This window comes from Crotalus tigris, unplaced genomic scaffold, assembly GCF_016545835.1.
Source record: "Crotalus tigris isolate CLP2741 ecotype Arizona unplaced genomic scaffold, ASM1654583v1 scf7180000024342.5246164, whole genome shotgun sequence".
NCBI lineage: Eukaryota > Metazoa > Chordata > Lepidosauria > Squamata > Viperidae > Crotalus > Crotalus tigris.
Genome location: NW_024100512.1, coordinates 1,019,556 through 1,033,633, shown reverse-complemented (window position 1 = coordinate 1,033,633; position 14,078 = coordinate 1,019,556). Strand labels below are relative to the sequence as shown.

Sequence of the window (14,078 nt, the reverse complement as noted above, 5' to 3'; positions counted from 1 at the left end):
AAATTAGTTTGAGATCTTGCCTATTTAAATGAAGTTTTGACCTGGTGAATTCTGCCTATTTAAAGATTAAAGAAATATATTCCAGTGTTTTCCGTTTGATTCAACTGTCTTCAGGCAGAAGATGAGTTTGTATACTGGCCAAGTCGGGAAGAATCCATGAACTGCGAGGCATTTACCGTCACCCTTATCAGCAAGGACCAGCTGTGCCTCTCTAATGAAGAACAGATCATCATCCATGACTTTATCCTTGAGGCTACTCAGGTATATAAAATATCTTCCAGAGGTGAATCTGAAGTCTGCTTGCCATTCAAACTCCTGTTGTTGTTGGTTAATATTTGAGTTGAATGATTTGCAATGGGATACGGACAATGTCTGTCTTTGGTCTTAATATCATTTCCTTCCTTCTCAGAGATTGTTTCTAGAGTATCCCAATTTTGCTTGCAGAATACCATTTCCATAGAAAGCTATAATACTTAAGCTTTTATAGAACTAAGCATGGAATGACTTCTCAAACAAAAACACAGTGGGTTTGAGGTCCCAATTATTTTTTTTAAAAAAAAAAAAACAAAAGCCATTTTTAAAGCTCATTATTTTCCTTTAGAAATTTTATGACATATACTCACTAGCTTTCTCCCAGATTCTGTTGAGAGCAGCTTATTCAGGCTGTAATTCGTCCTACATGGAATTGACATAGAGTAACAGTCAGGTTTGGTTCAAAGATTAATATTCCTCCTTAGTAAATTTAGATTTACTAAAATGTTTTCCACATTCCAGATGCAATTTTGGGATATATGCTATAGTGAAGAAATTACTTCTAATTATTAGCCGTTCAGTCGTCTCAAATCACAAATGGGGGACATTTATGTAATACTTTCTATACAAGAAACTAAGCTCATATTGAAACTGAAGTTTCAGAAAAGCTAGGCTGTTGTTCCAAAAATATTTAATATGTTTTGTTATGCTCTGCAGCAAAGTGCCAGGATGTCCTATACGTATGGGTGTTTGGCTGAGTGATTATCTGACATTTGGACTGATATATAATCACATGCCATTTCTATGTCATTTTTCTATTTTTAATGGTGCTCCCTGAGCTTGTTTTTTTCTTGATGTTTCATTACCCAAACTAGGTAACATCATCAGTGCAGTTATCTAGTTTGAACAATGAAACATCTGCAAGAAAACAACCAAGCTCAGAGAGCACCAATGACCCCCTCATTTCCACCTTGAGCTACAAATATTCTCCTTTATTTTATTTTTAAATAATTGAAACATAACATTGTTCCTTATTTTGTTAGTTGATAGTAAGATTTACCTTGGGTGTTTCTTACCATGGTGTAATGAATAATTGCATCTGGATTTTCACACGTAATAAATATGCAGTATGTTATCTAACCATCCTAATTGTTTAAGTATTATATTTGGATTCAGCATACAGTAGATTTAATGACATGCAACATCCATAAGAGAAATTTATTGATGCAGAAATGTCACCTAAATTTTAGAAAACAGGGTATGGAGCAGCCTCAGAGATATCACTATTGCATCTGGAGTAGAGACTCCCCAAAACTGAGCAAAGAGAGGTTATACCAACCGTTAGGTGCTACTAAGAATCACCTTTTTCTTTCTAGTAATATTGGGGAAGACACTCTTTAGAATCATAAATGAATTCATTTCTGATTTCTTGGAGAGATAAATAATTCTTCCTCTATCAAAGGATTACTGTTAAGTAATGTGGTTGTAAAGGATCCAGGAGATTCCTATGGGAGAAGTTATCTTCTGTGCTCCCCTACTTAAGACAGGGTACTGAAAGTATATGTTCTCCATTGAGGAAATGGGAGTTGATTCTCATTGCTTCTCTACCTTACTGGAGTTTTAAAGCCCAATATTATTACTAAGGCTTATCTGGGTTCTCTCCTTTCCTTCCTTCTCCCCCCCCCCCCCGGATATTGAAAGTGGGGAGGGAGAGACTGAACCAGGGGAAATAAGGCTGGTCTATAGCAGAAGCTTGTAAAAGGAATCACTAATTGGTTGTCATCTTAGCATCTCCTTCAAAAATAATTATTGAAAAATGTATACACTGTAGGGGCTAAAGATATAAATTTTAGTTACTTCAAATCTAGAAATGGAATTAAAATGGTCAATAGTTGGGCTGATTTTTATTTCAGGATGATTATGTTTTGGAAGTTCGCCACTTTCAGTGCCCCAAATGGCCAAATCCGGATGCCCCAATCAGCAGTACCTTTGAACTTATCAATATAATCAAGGAAGAGGCCTTAACAAGAGATGGCCCAACCATCATTCATGATGAGTATGTATATTCACTAAAATATTTTTTTATAAAGATTGGAAAAGGTATAAGAAATGTAAAATTTTGTGAACATTCATCTAGGACAGAGGTAGCGAACCTATGGCATGTGTGCCAGAGGTGGCACTCGGAGCCCTCTCTGTGGGCACGCGTGCTGTCGCCCCAGCCCCGCCTCCCCAAGGCCCCTCCTCACCAGTAGCCTCCCTGGAGGAGAATCACCCCCAGGTGCGGCCCACACGGAGTAACGCAGCCAAGGACATAACTGGGCAGCAGGGACATGATTCTGCCCTCGCACCCCATAGCATGCAGATGATGCTGCGGGGTCTGGGTGGAGGGTGTGGCTGCCATGTGCTGCAGGGTGGGAGGTGGAACGAGGGTGGGGGGGCGGTTTTTGGGCACTCGGTCTCTAAAAGGTTCGCCATCACTGATCGAGGAGGGAGGTAAAAGGTATTATTGACTCCTCTAGGAATATTACAATTGTGTTTAAAGTTTCATAAATATTTTTTTCTGCTGTATCCAATATTTTTATTGAATGGTGATAATATGAATAGAGAAGAAGGGTTTTTAAATGTTGCTATTGTACATTACAAAGGTATAATATTAAATAGATATTTTTGCCGACTTGTATTACCCCATGGCTAGTTTTAATGTTCATCTGGCTTGTAGTCATTTTGCTGAACTTGCCATGTTAAAAATTGTTTCAAAATTAATCTAATTATTGATTTGAGCAGACAAAAAAAATCAAGCTTGCTTTTAACCCTGCAAGATTATCTCTTTGGTAAATCCATTCTAGTATTTGTTATGTTCGCTGAATTTTATTTTCATGTTTTAAGGTATAAGTTCAGCTTTTAATTGCATTCTGAGGAAATGTAGCAGAAAATATATTTTTCCATATGTGCACCCATCCTCATCTTCCCTTGTTTTATTCCTCCGAGAATAAATGCTTGACAAAAACTCAGGGGGAAATTCAAGAGAAATTAAAGCCGGCATAGAGACATACAAGATTCTCCTGGATTTCTTATAGGGAATAAAATTATTCTTTGGGTTTTCAGGTATGGAGCAGTGGCAGCTGGAACATTATGTGCTCTGACTACCCTGTCTCAGCAACTGGAAAATGAAAATGCTGTTGATGTTTTCCAGGTGGCAAAAATGATCAATCTGATGAGGCCTGGAGTATTTACAGACATTGTAAGTTTGGAACTGGGAAAGATAGTTGTGGTTTTACAAAGAAACCATTCAACAAAAAAGACAAACAGTTGAAATCCTTGCATAGGTTTTGTGCACAATCCTAAGTTCTTGTTCGTTTCCACTTGTTCTTTTCTATCTTGTAGAGTAAGATCATTGGATTCGATCCTAAGAGCTGTTCTTCAGCAATATGCATAACTTTTAGGGACACTGTAGGGCGAACTTGCCCTCGCTTTCATATTATACTGCAGAGGCTTTTTATTGGAAATTTCCTGCATGTAAACAAGCAATTTGATGGCCAGACAAGATCATTTATACATGCCCTCATTAATGATTGAAAGTAAATGGAAACACATTGAAGAAAATTGTGATGCTTTCTTTTGGGGAGGGGTTACAATATAGTTTTACAGAAATTATTTTTAAAAAAATGAAAGATGAACTGTTGCACTATTTTGGAAAGTGAAAGTTATGCCATAATGTAAAACTTGCTGAGTTGTGTAAAGAATTAAAAAAAAGAAAAAAGAAAACCTCTTTGAACTCCAACTGGAATCTTAACAGGCAAAACTGAATCACTCTGGAAAATCCAATCTGGACATAAAATAGAAGATAGCAGGATGGACAGTCCTACTGATCCCTCAGCTGGCACATGTGACACCGCTGTTATACAAACTGCATTTGGTTGCCTGTTTGCTTCTGGTTCCAATTTAGTTGATCATTACAGGTAGCCCTCAACTTTCAACAGTTCATTTAGTGACCGTTTGAAGTTACAACAGCACTGGAAAAAAAGTTACCTATGACCATACTGCATACTTAAAACCATTGCAGCATCCTGATGGTCACATGATTAAAATTCAGTCAGCTTAGCAACTGACTCATATTTGTGACGGTTGCAGTGTCCCGGGGTCATGTGATCCCCTTTTGCGACCTTCTGACAAGCAAAGTCAATGGGGAAGCCAGATTCACTTAACAACCATGTTACTGACTTAATAACTACAGTGATTCACTTAACAACTGTGGCAAAAAAGGGTGAAATTCACTTACGAACTGTTTCATTTAGCATCAGAAATTTTGGGCCCAGTTGTGGTTGTAAGTCAAGGACTACCTATATCTTTAAAAACCTTTATGGGAAAGGCACAGGGTATCTGAGCAGCCATCTCATCCTGACAGGAATAGCCCATTTCATTCATTCCAGTGAGAGAGGCCTATTTTGGATCCCATCTGCCAAATCATGTTGGTTGGTGAGATCTAGGAGAATTTTCAGAGAACCCTCTGGAATATTCTCCCATTGGAATAGAGGTCTGCCCCCATATTCCTGGCCATCCAGAAGAACCTGAAAACTTTGTTCCGCCACTTGGCCTGGAGCCCCAATGGGGCATGTACATTGGAGGTAGCTGACAGGGTAGAAAAGAACCCCCCTCCCCCAAGTTGCCCATTGTCTTGGATTTTAGCTTTCCTATTTAATTCTTCCAATTTTATCTGTCTTGTATTACCTTTTTTATTATATTATAATCCAGAGTTGCTGTGTCAATAAGATGGGTGGCATAAAAATTTAATAAATAAATAAAACATTCTGCTTGCTTAAATCTTAGGTAGTTTAACGCCTTTTGATCCTTTTGTTGCAGGAGCAGTACCAATTCCTTTACAAAGCAATGCTAAGCCTGATCAGCACTAAAGAAAATGGAAATGGCGCCATGGCAATGGACAAAAATGGTGTTGTTATGGCCAGTGAAGAATCAGATCCTGCAGAAAGTATGGAATCTCTTGTCTAAAAGGAATACTTAAAGGCACTTAATTTGTGGAATTTCTGAAGACTGAACTTTTTGAGGCCTTTTTTGCCAGACTCTAGGTTATACAATAACCCAATTACTTTTTTACACTGATAAAAAGTTTTGATATTTATTTTTGCCATTTTACGTCTTAATGGTATCCTACTGAGCATTTGCACCTCTGTTTATTTCACACAGTGAAACACAATTTTATCTAGTTTGCACTATATGATCAGTGTTAACTGCCTATAGAGATATAATACAAAAGAAAACAAATCTTGATGACATTCCATGACGACACACTACTTATTAGTTGAAATATCATGATGTTTAATTAATTCTCATAAGCCTTGGCTTTACAATCTTGGATGCGAGGCCAGAGAAATAGTTTTGATTTACATAAAAAAAATGCTGTATCCTTGACCTATTCCAATATTCATTGTTTAATTTGCGTACTGTTATAATTCTTTTGTTTTCCAGTAACATGGATGAGTAGTGTTCTTCATTTTCTCTCGCAAACTAGTGATCGCTAGATAAATTTTGGAAAGCTGTTGAAATTCAGTTGAACAGCTGCTCTGCATTGTCTGGAATTCCTCTTTTGACTTTACAAAGTTCAATGGAGTGTTTTCTATGAAACACATAAAATTATATTTCCAAAATGCAAAGCAACTCAGACTTGTGATTCAATTTCAGATCTCGAATTTATACTTCCATTAATTTCCAAGCATTTTTAATCGCATTCTCATTTCAAGAAAATATTTTGATCATATTTCCACTACGGATAATTTAATTACAGTGCAACAATGTTCAATCAGGTCATTTTATTCCAAAAGTATTTAGCAATATTTCCAATTCATACACTATTCACATTTACATGTATAGTTCCTTAAGTTTCTGGAACAGAACCTCTGTCTTTACAGTATGTTATATGATGGAGAAAAGAATTTCTTAATTTGATAGCTGTTAGATGCCGTTTTTACAGGTGTGTAATTTTCATACTCTAGTGCTAAAACGTACTGATCCATATTACTGGTGAAGCGATCTAATAAAAAAACTACCTATAAGATTACATTCTTCCTCTTTTTTTAACACAGTTCATTAGTATGTACTTCCCAATTTCATAATTTCATTTTTCGATACTATACATATTATTCTACAAAATAATCCTATGTCTACTCAAAAGTAAATTACACTGAATCAATGTATATAGGATTACAACCTTAATGTTTCGCTCCCTTAAAAGAACCTCTACTCATTATCTTTAATATTTAATTTTTTATTCCAAATTACTTTAAAAAGTTGCGCTTTCCAAACCATTTGTGAAGCTCAGTTGAATATATGGTCCCCTTACAAGGCTTTTATGAGACAAATTCATGGAGAATCAATGGCTACTCAGTATGAAGGCTAGATATTATCTCCAGTATCAGAGGCAATAGGCTTCTCAGTTTCAATTACTGGGGGAAATGATGGGGACAATACTATTTTTGCTTATATTCTGCTTCCAGATGTGACATTGGTACTGGTGGAAGAGATAGCCTTTGATCTTTATCAGTACTGTTTTCCTATGTTTTTACATTGTACAAATGAGAATTGAACTAGCTTCTAGTGAAATACAATCTTTTTATATAAGCTGAAGATGTAGAGTAACTCAGTAAGAGATGACAGCATTAGTTTCAATAGCTAAAGAAATCCTCTTTTGCGCTTTTGATAGCTACTCCTGAGAGTTCCTCAAACATCAGAAAACAGACAAGTAGATGTTTTCAGGAAAGCCATTAGATTCCACCCAATGGCTGTCTGGACTAGCTCAATCAAAAAACAGTTTGCGTGTTCTCTGAATGAGTGGAGTTTATTTATCTTTGTTTCCAATTCAAACTAGATAAAATAATGTGCTAGCATATGAAAGTAACAAGGTATGAAATGGTGGATTGTAACAAACCAAAGTGAAGTTGCCTCATCTAAATGTTCTCTCTTGAGCTGTCAATGTAGGAGTGGCTGCACTTCCATAGAAAAATAATCCAGAATTAGTCAAAACAAAAATTTACTATAATTTGTAAAAGTAGATTAAAAACTGGACTCTACAGAACTGGACAGAAATGGGTTGTCAGATATTCTTCCATTTAAGGCAAATGTTCCTAGACCATGGAAGGAATCACAGAATCAGTTATAACTTAGCATTTTCCTAGGTATTTGGCTGGCATATAGTTATTATTTGCCCTATTGTATGAATTCCAATTCTAAAATGGTATATTCCAAACATAGGTTTATTAACTCAGTAAGAACAAGATCATTGCATATCCTGTACCTTCATTTCTTCTTAAAAAAAACATACTTTGAATAGCTCCTCTAAAGCATACTGAAAATTCTGTAATTTTCATCTTCCAGAACATAGTCAGTCCAGTTTTAATTGCATTAAAGAGCTCCAACCACTGCTACAAAAATTACAACATAGGATCTGTTATGCAGTCCTTGCTCTTCTAGTTATTGCAGTATAAGGTGGCATATCAATACATATTTGCAGAATAAAACTATTACTTTGAAAAATGTTAGTTAACGTAAATAAATATAATTAGAATATTAACTATTTATTAAAAATAAAATGCACGCATTCTTAGCAGATATAAATGCCCATCACTCATTGATAAAATAGTGTTTTGTGACTTTATATCCATTGAAAGCAGACTTAATCCCCTTTTTAAGGATTCTAATAATGAACAAGTCAGTTTTACATCAATTATCGCCATTTTTTAAATATTTCACAACTAAATCTCAAGGAACTGGATAACCTTAATTCTTAATTAAGTTGTTGCTACTGTCATAGATATACACACACACACATACACAGTAATATTCTCAAATCTAAATACTATATGTATAAAAACAAAACTATTTCTTAAAATATCTTGTCCTTAAATGTATTTTTAAAATGGAAAGATTTAATAAAACAGGGAAAATATCCAGCAGAGTGAGAGCTACACTAACATTATGGCATATAATTGCAATCATAAAAATAAGTGACATGTATTGCTGTCCATTTAAATTTGCTATTCAAATTATTAATGTGGGATTAAAGAAAATGCTCAAAATTTGCTAAATTCCATTGTGAACCTTTCTTTGATACAGAGGTAAATGAATTACAAGAACCATACACATATCACAGTAAAAGCCTTTTGATGGCTCCAATCTTTTCAACTAAGAAGCCACACACAGTCTCAGTTCATCTACTGCATTTTCACAAATTGTACTTTATCCTAATACTTTTATATGCCATTTTATGCCGCAGCCCTCCTATCTTTTTGTAAGGGCCTAAAGATGTGGCTGGGCCGGTCAGCTTGGGGCCCCAGGAAGGGATCAGCGCAATGGAGGTGGTTGATTGAGTAATAACAGATCCTCCCTCCCTCCCACTTCATTCCTGCCCTCCTCATGTGTCTTTGGTTTTAAGGTTTAACTTTTTTGTTTAACTAAGATATAATTGTAGGCCCCCAGAGTAATCATATGGTAAGATGGGTGGGCAATACATTTTATAAATAATAAAATAAAATTTGTATTACATCTATTAGGACTAGAGGCACACTGCACATCAACGACTGCATTTCAACTGCTATCAATGAACATTGTTCAGAAAATTGCAACCATTTAAACACAATCACAATTTTAATTGTTTCCCACCCAAATTATGTGTCAAAAAATATTGGTTTAACAGGTAAAAAAACATACATCTGCTTTCTTTTTCCATTTTCAGTTGAATGTTTGATTTTGATGGAAAAGGAATGAACGAGCTCATAAGCCAGCTTCACTACACTTAAGCCACTATTTCCTAACTGTAAATCTGAATGTGGATCGTAAGCTTAAATGAGATCAGTCTCTACTGAAGCAAGATGGTTTTCAAAGTCAATGCCATTTGCGGTTTTTATAATAATTGTTATTAAAATTTACAAATGCAAAAACAATGCAAAGTAAGAACATAGAAAATAAAAGGCGCGAAGAAAAAATAGAGTAAAAAAATTAAAAAGGATACATAAAGAAATGAATCTCCTCTCTCTCTGTACAAGTACAGAGTACATATAACTAAATCAGAAGAGTGACTTGGTTAGCTTTCTTATCTTGGATTTACAAAACAGACAGTAATTTATGCTCTGATATTTCAGTAAAGGCTCTCCTCTTCCCCCATCTCATCTCTTAAGAAAAGACAAATTATCAAATCTTGTCATTCAGTCCCAATCAGCAAAATCCAATTAAGAACTGCCAGGGATAAATAAAATTTATATTTTAACCTTAATCAAATAAGTAACAGTGCTCCGTGACATCATGCTGGCCACATGACCATGGAAATGTCTTCGGACAACGCTGGGTCAATGGCCTTGAAACAGAAATGAGCACCACCCCCTTACAGTCGGCAATGATTAGTGGAGTAAAATCCACAAGGTCTCCTTTACCTTTTTAATCAAATAAGTCAACTTTATAGTCTTTTAACACAGTAACTTAGCATTTTCTCTAAAAATATAACAAAAGAAATATTTTTTCATCTCTTATCTGTTCTCTGTCAACAAATCTTTAAAGCTTTGTCATTTGGTCCTAGTCAAAAAAAAAAAAATCCATTAACCTGAAACAATGTATATAGTTTAAACTTGATCAAATAAATCTTATATTACTTTTGTTTATTTTTTAAAATCTTGATTTTTAATCCCTTCAAATGATGTCCCTCCAATTGATCTATCATTTCCTCTTTGTCTCCTCAGAAACTCCTACATTAGTATAACTTGTCTGTTTTGTAAATCCAAGATAAGAAAGCTAACCAAGTCACTCTTCTGATTTAATTATATGTACCCTCATCAGCCAGTTTCATTTGTAAATTCAGTGTGGCATCTTTTTCCATATTATTCTTGCAGTTTGGCATTTTTAAATCCACTTTCAGATGCACATTCAAATCAGCTCTCAATCTCCATTTTATCCAGTAAAATCTGTTCCTCTTCTATAGCCCCTTTAAAATCCATTTTCATAATAGACAATCTTAAGAGTAATTTCTGAGCGCATTGTTCCCAAATATCCTTGAATCCTACATTCAAATAATATTGCTCCATTTTTTAATAGGTCTTTTCTCCTTTCATTGTAATCTTTAATTCTCTCTGGCTCCCTCTAGTCAACTTCGAAAGTCCCCTCTTATCATGTGTTGGTTTTTTTTTCTTAATCAGTAACATTTCCCCACAATAGAATTCCTTAGAGTTAGTTTCAAACTCTTCATATACATTTCTATAAAATTTTAAACAATCTACGGGAAATTATTTCAAGTCCTTTAATCTTATAACTTTCTAAAATAAATATTATACAGTAATCACCTTTTGCTATTTATTCAAAAATAAAAAAGAAATTCATTGCAAAGTCCTTAACTGTAACGTCATTCATGAAGGATAAAGAAACTCACCCAGTATAATGAAACTTGCCTTGTGAAGGTTCTTAACATCAAAAAAGCCATTAATAAACAATTTTAAAGCATTTAAGAGAGGAAGTAACTAAATAACAAGTTGGAAGGGACCTTGGAGGTCTTCTAGTCCTGCAAACCCAGTATCCATTTAAAGGCACTGAACCATGGCATAAGCAAATTGACTTTCTCCCAGCTCCTAGAGTACTAAAATACACCTGAAACTGCTGGCTTATGGTGTCAGGAGGGAGTCACTGTATGGAATACTTGTGGGCAATCCTGGCCTCTCCTTGCTCCAGAGAGAAATTCTGAGGAGCCAATCCATTCATCAACTTCTCTTTCTGCCAGCTCTACTCTCCATGGAGCTGCCTTCAGTCTGCTATTGCTTCCCCAGAAGTCCAAAGCAAATATCATTTGAACTGAGTGTTTGGTTCTCATGCAGAATCTATTCCATAGGTGTGTGCCTCCATTTAACATGTAATAACCTTCCACTTAATATTCATTCATTTTCTTGATCGTTAAGCTTAATGTTGCAGGCAAAGAGATTAACAATAATAGAGAAAGATTCAGGGGAAAGAGGTGCTGTTCAAGATTAAATGTAAGAATGAACTCCACAAAATAATTTCACTGTGATATGAAAAACTGCACTACTGGGGTTACATTTCTCATTTTGTTTTAAAAGACAGTAACATAAACTCCCAAAAAAGAACTGGAGCAGTAATAGAAGAAAAATAGTGAGTGCCTAATTCAATTAACATTTATATTTTTGTTATGCAAATAGCAGCATAAAAGCCTGAGCAGGCTCAGAACCATGAAGGGATATGGAAAGTTATTCTGCAAATGTCAGAACAACCATTAAAATGGGAGTTTGGGAAATCTTTTTTTTTTTTTTTTTTTTTTAGAATTATGGAAGAGTGTATAGTAAAAACAACCGCTACCATCTCATCTCTCTTCGGTGCCAGTTACATATGCTTGTTATTAGGCATTTATGTGACAAAAATATACATTCGCATAATTAATAATTGGAATCAATGGAGCAGGTTGATCAAAATTTGACTCCCACTAGGTTCAATTTACTTTAAGCACAACTAACATCTGGATTTTGTGGCTTCTCCCAGATAAATGTTTAACAGGGTTTAGTCCTTTACTGTTCATGTTACAATTATATTCTGCCTTGCTCTTCAGGATAGATCTTGTACCTGTTTATAAAAAGATTATTGTAGAACTGCTAATTGATATAAGCTATAATTGTAAACGAACAAATAAGTAGCCTCACAATTCTTATGAGATATTGTCACTCATCCTTCCTGCTAGAGTCAAGTTCTATACATTTGTGGATGAAATGAGTTCTAAATGTTGATTAATTTGTAATCCTGAGTGCTTTATCTGGAATTAAGAAAGCATAGTTATAACATGGATATTCTCAAATACATGACCTTTTTATGCATTTGGATGCTCACCCCAAGGTCTTGGATTCTTTACAAAATTCCAGTATATTGAAATATCTGAGCTCATTCGCTGTGTACAGTCTATCTCAAATATATGTTTTATTTTGTATTGTTGAATCCAGCTAATATTAGTAGTCCTTTGTATTAATTCATCAATCATTCATCATGCTTTTTTATTCTTAATCAGTTCAGAATATAAATGCAACCACTCTAATGTATATATTCATGCCTATATACAAGGAAGAGAATGTATTCAAATCTATTCTAATTGGGATTATAATGAGAAGAGCAAATCTTGCTTCCTAATGCTTCTCAATTTCTTTAAGCTGAAGAAGACTTATTGGAAAGTACCAAACTATTTTCCCTTTTCTTTTTCATGACACAGCACAATGATTTGTTATAAATGCCCGTTTTCTTATAAAGTGCTATTCTCTTTTAAAATAGAGCTATTAGTTTTACCAAAGAAGCTTAATACAAATTCCTAGCGAAAATAATAGTCCAATTCTAGGAGAGAAAAAAACAGGAAATGTTACAAAATGAATGGCTTAGCAGCCATGCTTTCAAAATTTATTTTCTTCTGCTACCCATTCCCATTATCGATGTTCATGACAGTGAATTTTATATCAACTGGAAATGCATTTCTTTTTTGTTACAGGTTTAATTCTCTACTCTGGCTCGTGCATCGTTTGAGCTTTCTCTTTTGGTTGCCATTTTAAACAATACCAGCTACACCCATCTGTAGGGCAGGCATACAAACAGGGGGACAAAGACAGACAAACCACAGTGAAAGTACTTGGCCTCAGACATTATAGTTTTAGCTATTTGACTGTTTTTAGTATTTTTGTTAGATATTTGAAATGGAACCCTTTTCTACAGAGGATAATTAATTTCAAGAAAAAACGTCTTGAGTTTTAAGAATAAACACGTCTCCAGAAGAGGAGATAATCAATTTTATAAAATGTCACAACTCTCCAACATTTGGGGTGGTGACTTTTTTTGTTGCTGTTAAACCTTTGAAACTAGCAAGCAGCCATTGTTTCTAAAGAACTAAGTGTTCATTCTCTAGCCATCCTTTTCATTTCATTCATTTTGAAATAACAGAAATCATCACAAGTGTAAATATTTTGTTGCTTGAATAAGCATCTTCTGGGAACTTTGTATCAATGGTATATAATCATAGAATTTTATATTTTCATATAAAGCTAATTTTTTTCTAGTTTCAACTTCATTTCTTTCCTTTTGTGGTGGATATGTGCAACATCTTTTATGTGTACTAAAGTAGTGAAATGCCATCACATTCCAAAAATGATTCAACACAGGTTATTTCTTTGGAACAGTGATTGTTGATGCTGGATTTTCTTTAATTTCCATTGTCAGTGTGTGCAATAGGAATTAGACTTAACCAGTCACTGGATAAGTTTATCTCTTTGACCCATTGGGGAAATGTGGTATTTGGTTTTAGGGAAGTTCTTAATTTTGATTTTGTTTTCTTTTTTGTAACTTGAAGAATTTCCATTTTGTTATGTTTAAAAGTATATTAAATCATTCTATTATAGTGTTATTTAATATGTAAATTGTATTGCTATACATAAAATAAAGTATGGTTTTTGATGTATTTATAATAGTTGATTGATCATTTCAATATAGGTGCACAGGTCCTGTGTAAATTAAAATTGCCTCCAATATAATAAAAAGATCAATATATAGAATTAATCTCTTGGGCTAGTGAAGCTGCCATGAATCAACTGCTGGGTAGTCTGCCTCCAGAAGCAGTAAATGCTCCAACACTGGAAGTTTTTAAGAAGAGACTGGACAGCCATTTGTCCAAAATGGTGTAGGGTTTCCTGCCTGAGCAGGGGGTTGGACTAGATGACCTCCAAGGTCCCTTCCAACTTTACTACTATTACTATATATAGTCATACAAATTAAAAACTATCCTTCATAAGTTAGAATGATGA

At 34.7% G+C, this 14,078-nt stretch overlaps 1 protein-coding gene across 4 annotated transcripts in view; it reads left to right on the top strand.

Moving 5' to 3' along the window:
* The window catches only part of PTPRG (protein tyrosine phosphatase receptor type G), a 780,345-nt gene extending 766,610 nt beyond the window's left edge, over positions 1–13,735 (top strand). For all 4 annotated transcript variants that reach the window (XM_039326607.1, XM_039326608.1, XM_039326606.1 and 1 more), the window contains 4 exons: positions 115–261; positions 2,166–2,308; positions 3,358–3,493; positions 5,113–13,735. In XM_039326607.1, the coding sequence (XP_039182541.1) occupies positions 115–261; positions 2,166–2,308; positions 3,358–3,493; positions 5,113–5,259 (573 nt within the window). In that variant the 3' untranslated portion in view covers positions 5,260–13,735. The remainder of the gene's footprint in view (positions 1–114; positions 262–2,165; positions 2,309–3,357; positions 3,494–5,112) is intronic.
* Positions 13,736–14,078: the final 343 nt, after the last annotated feature.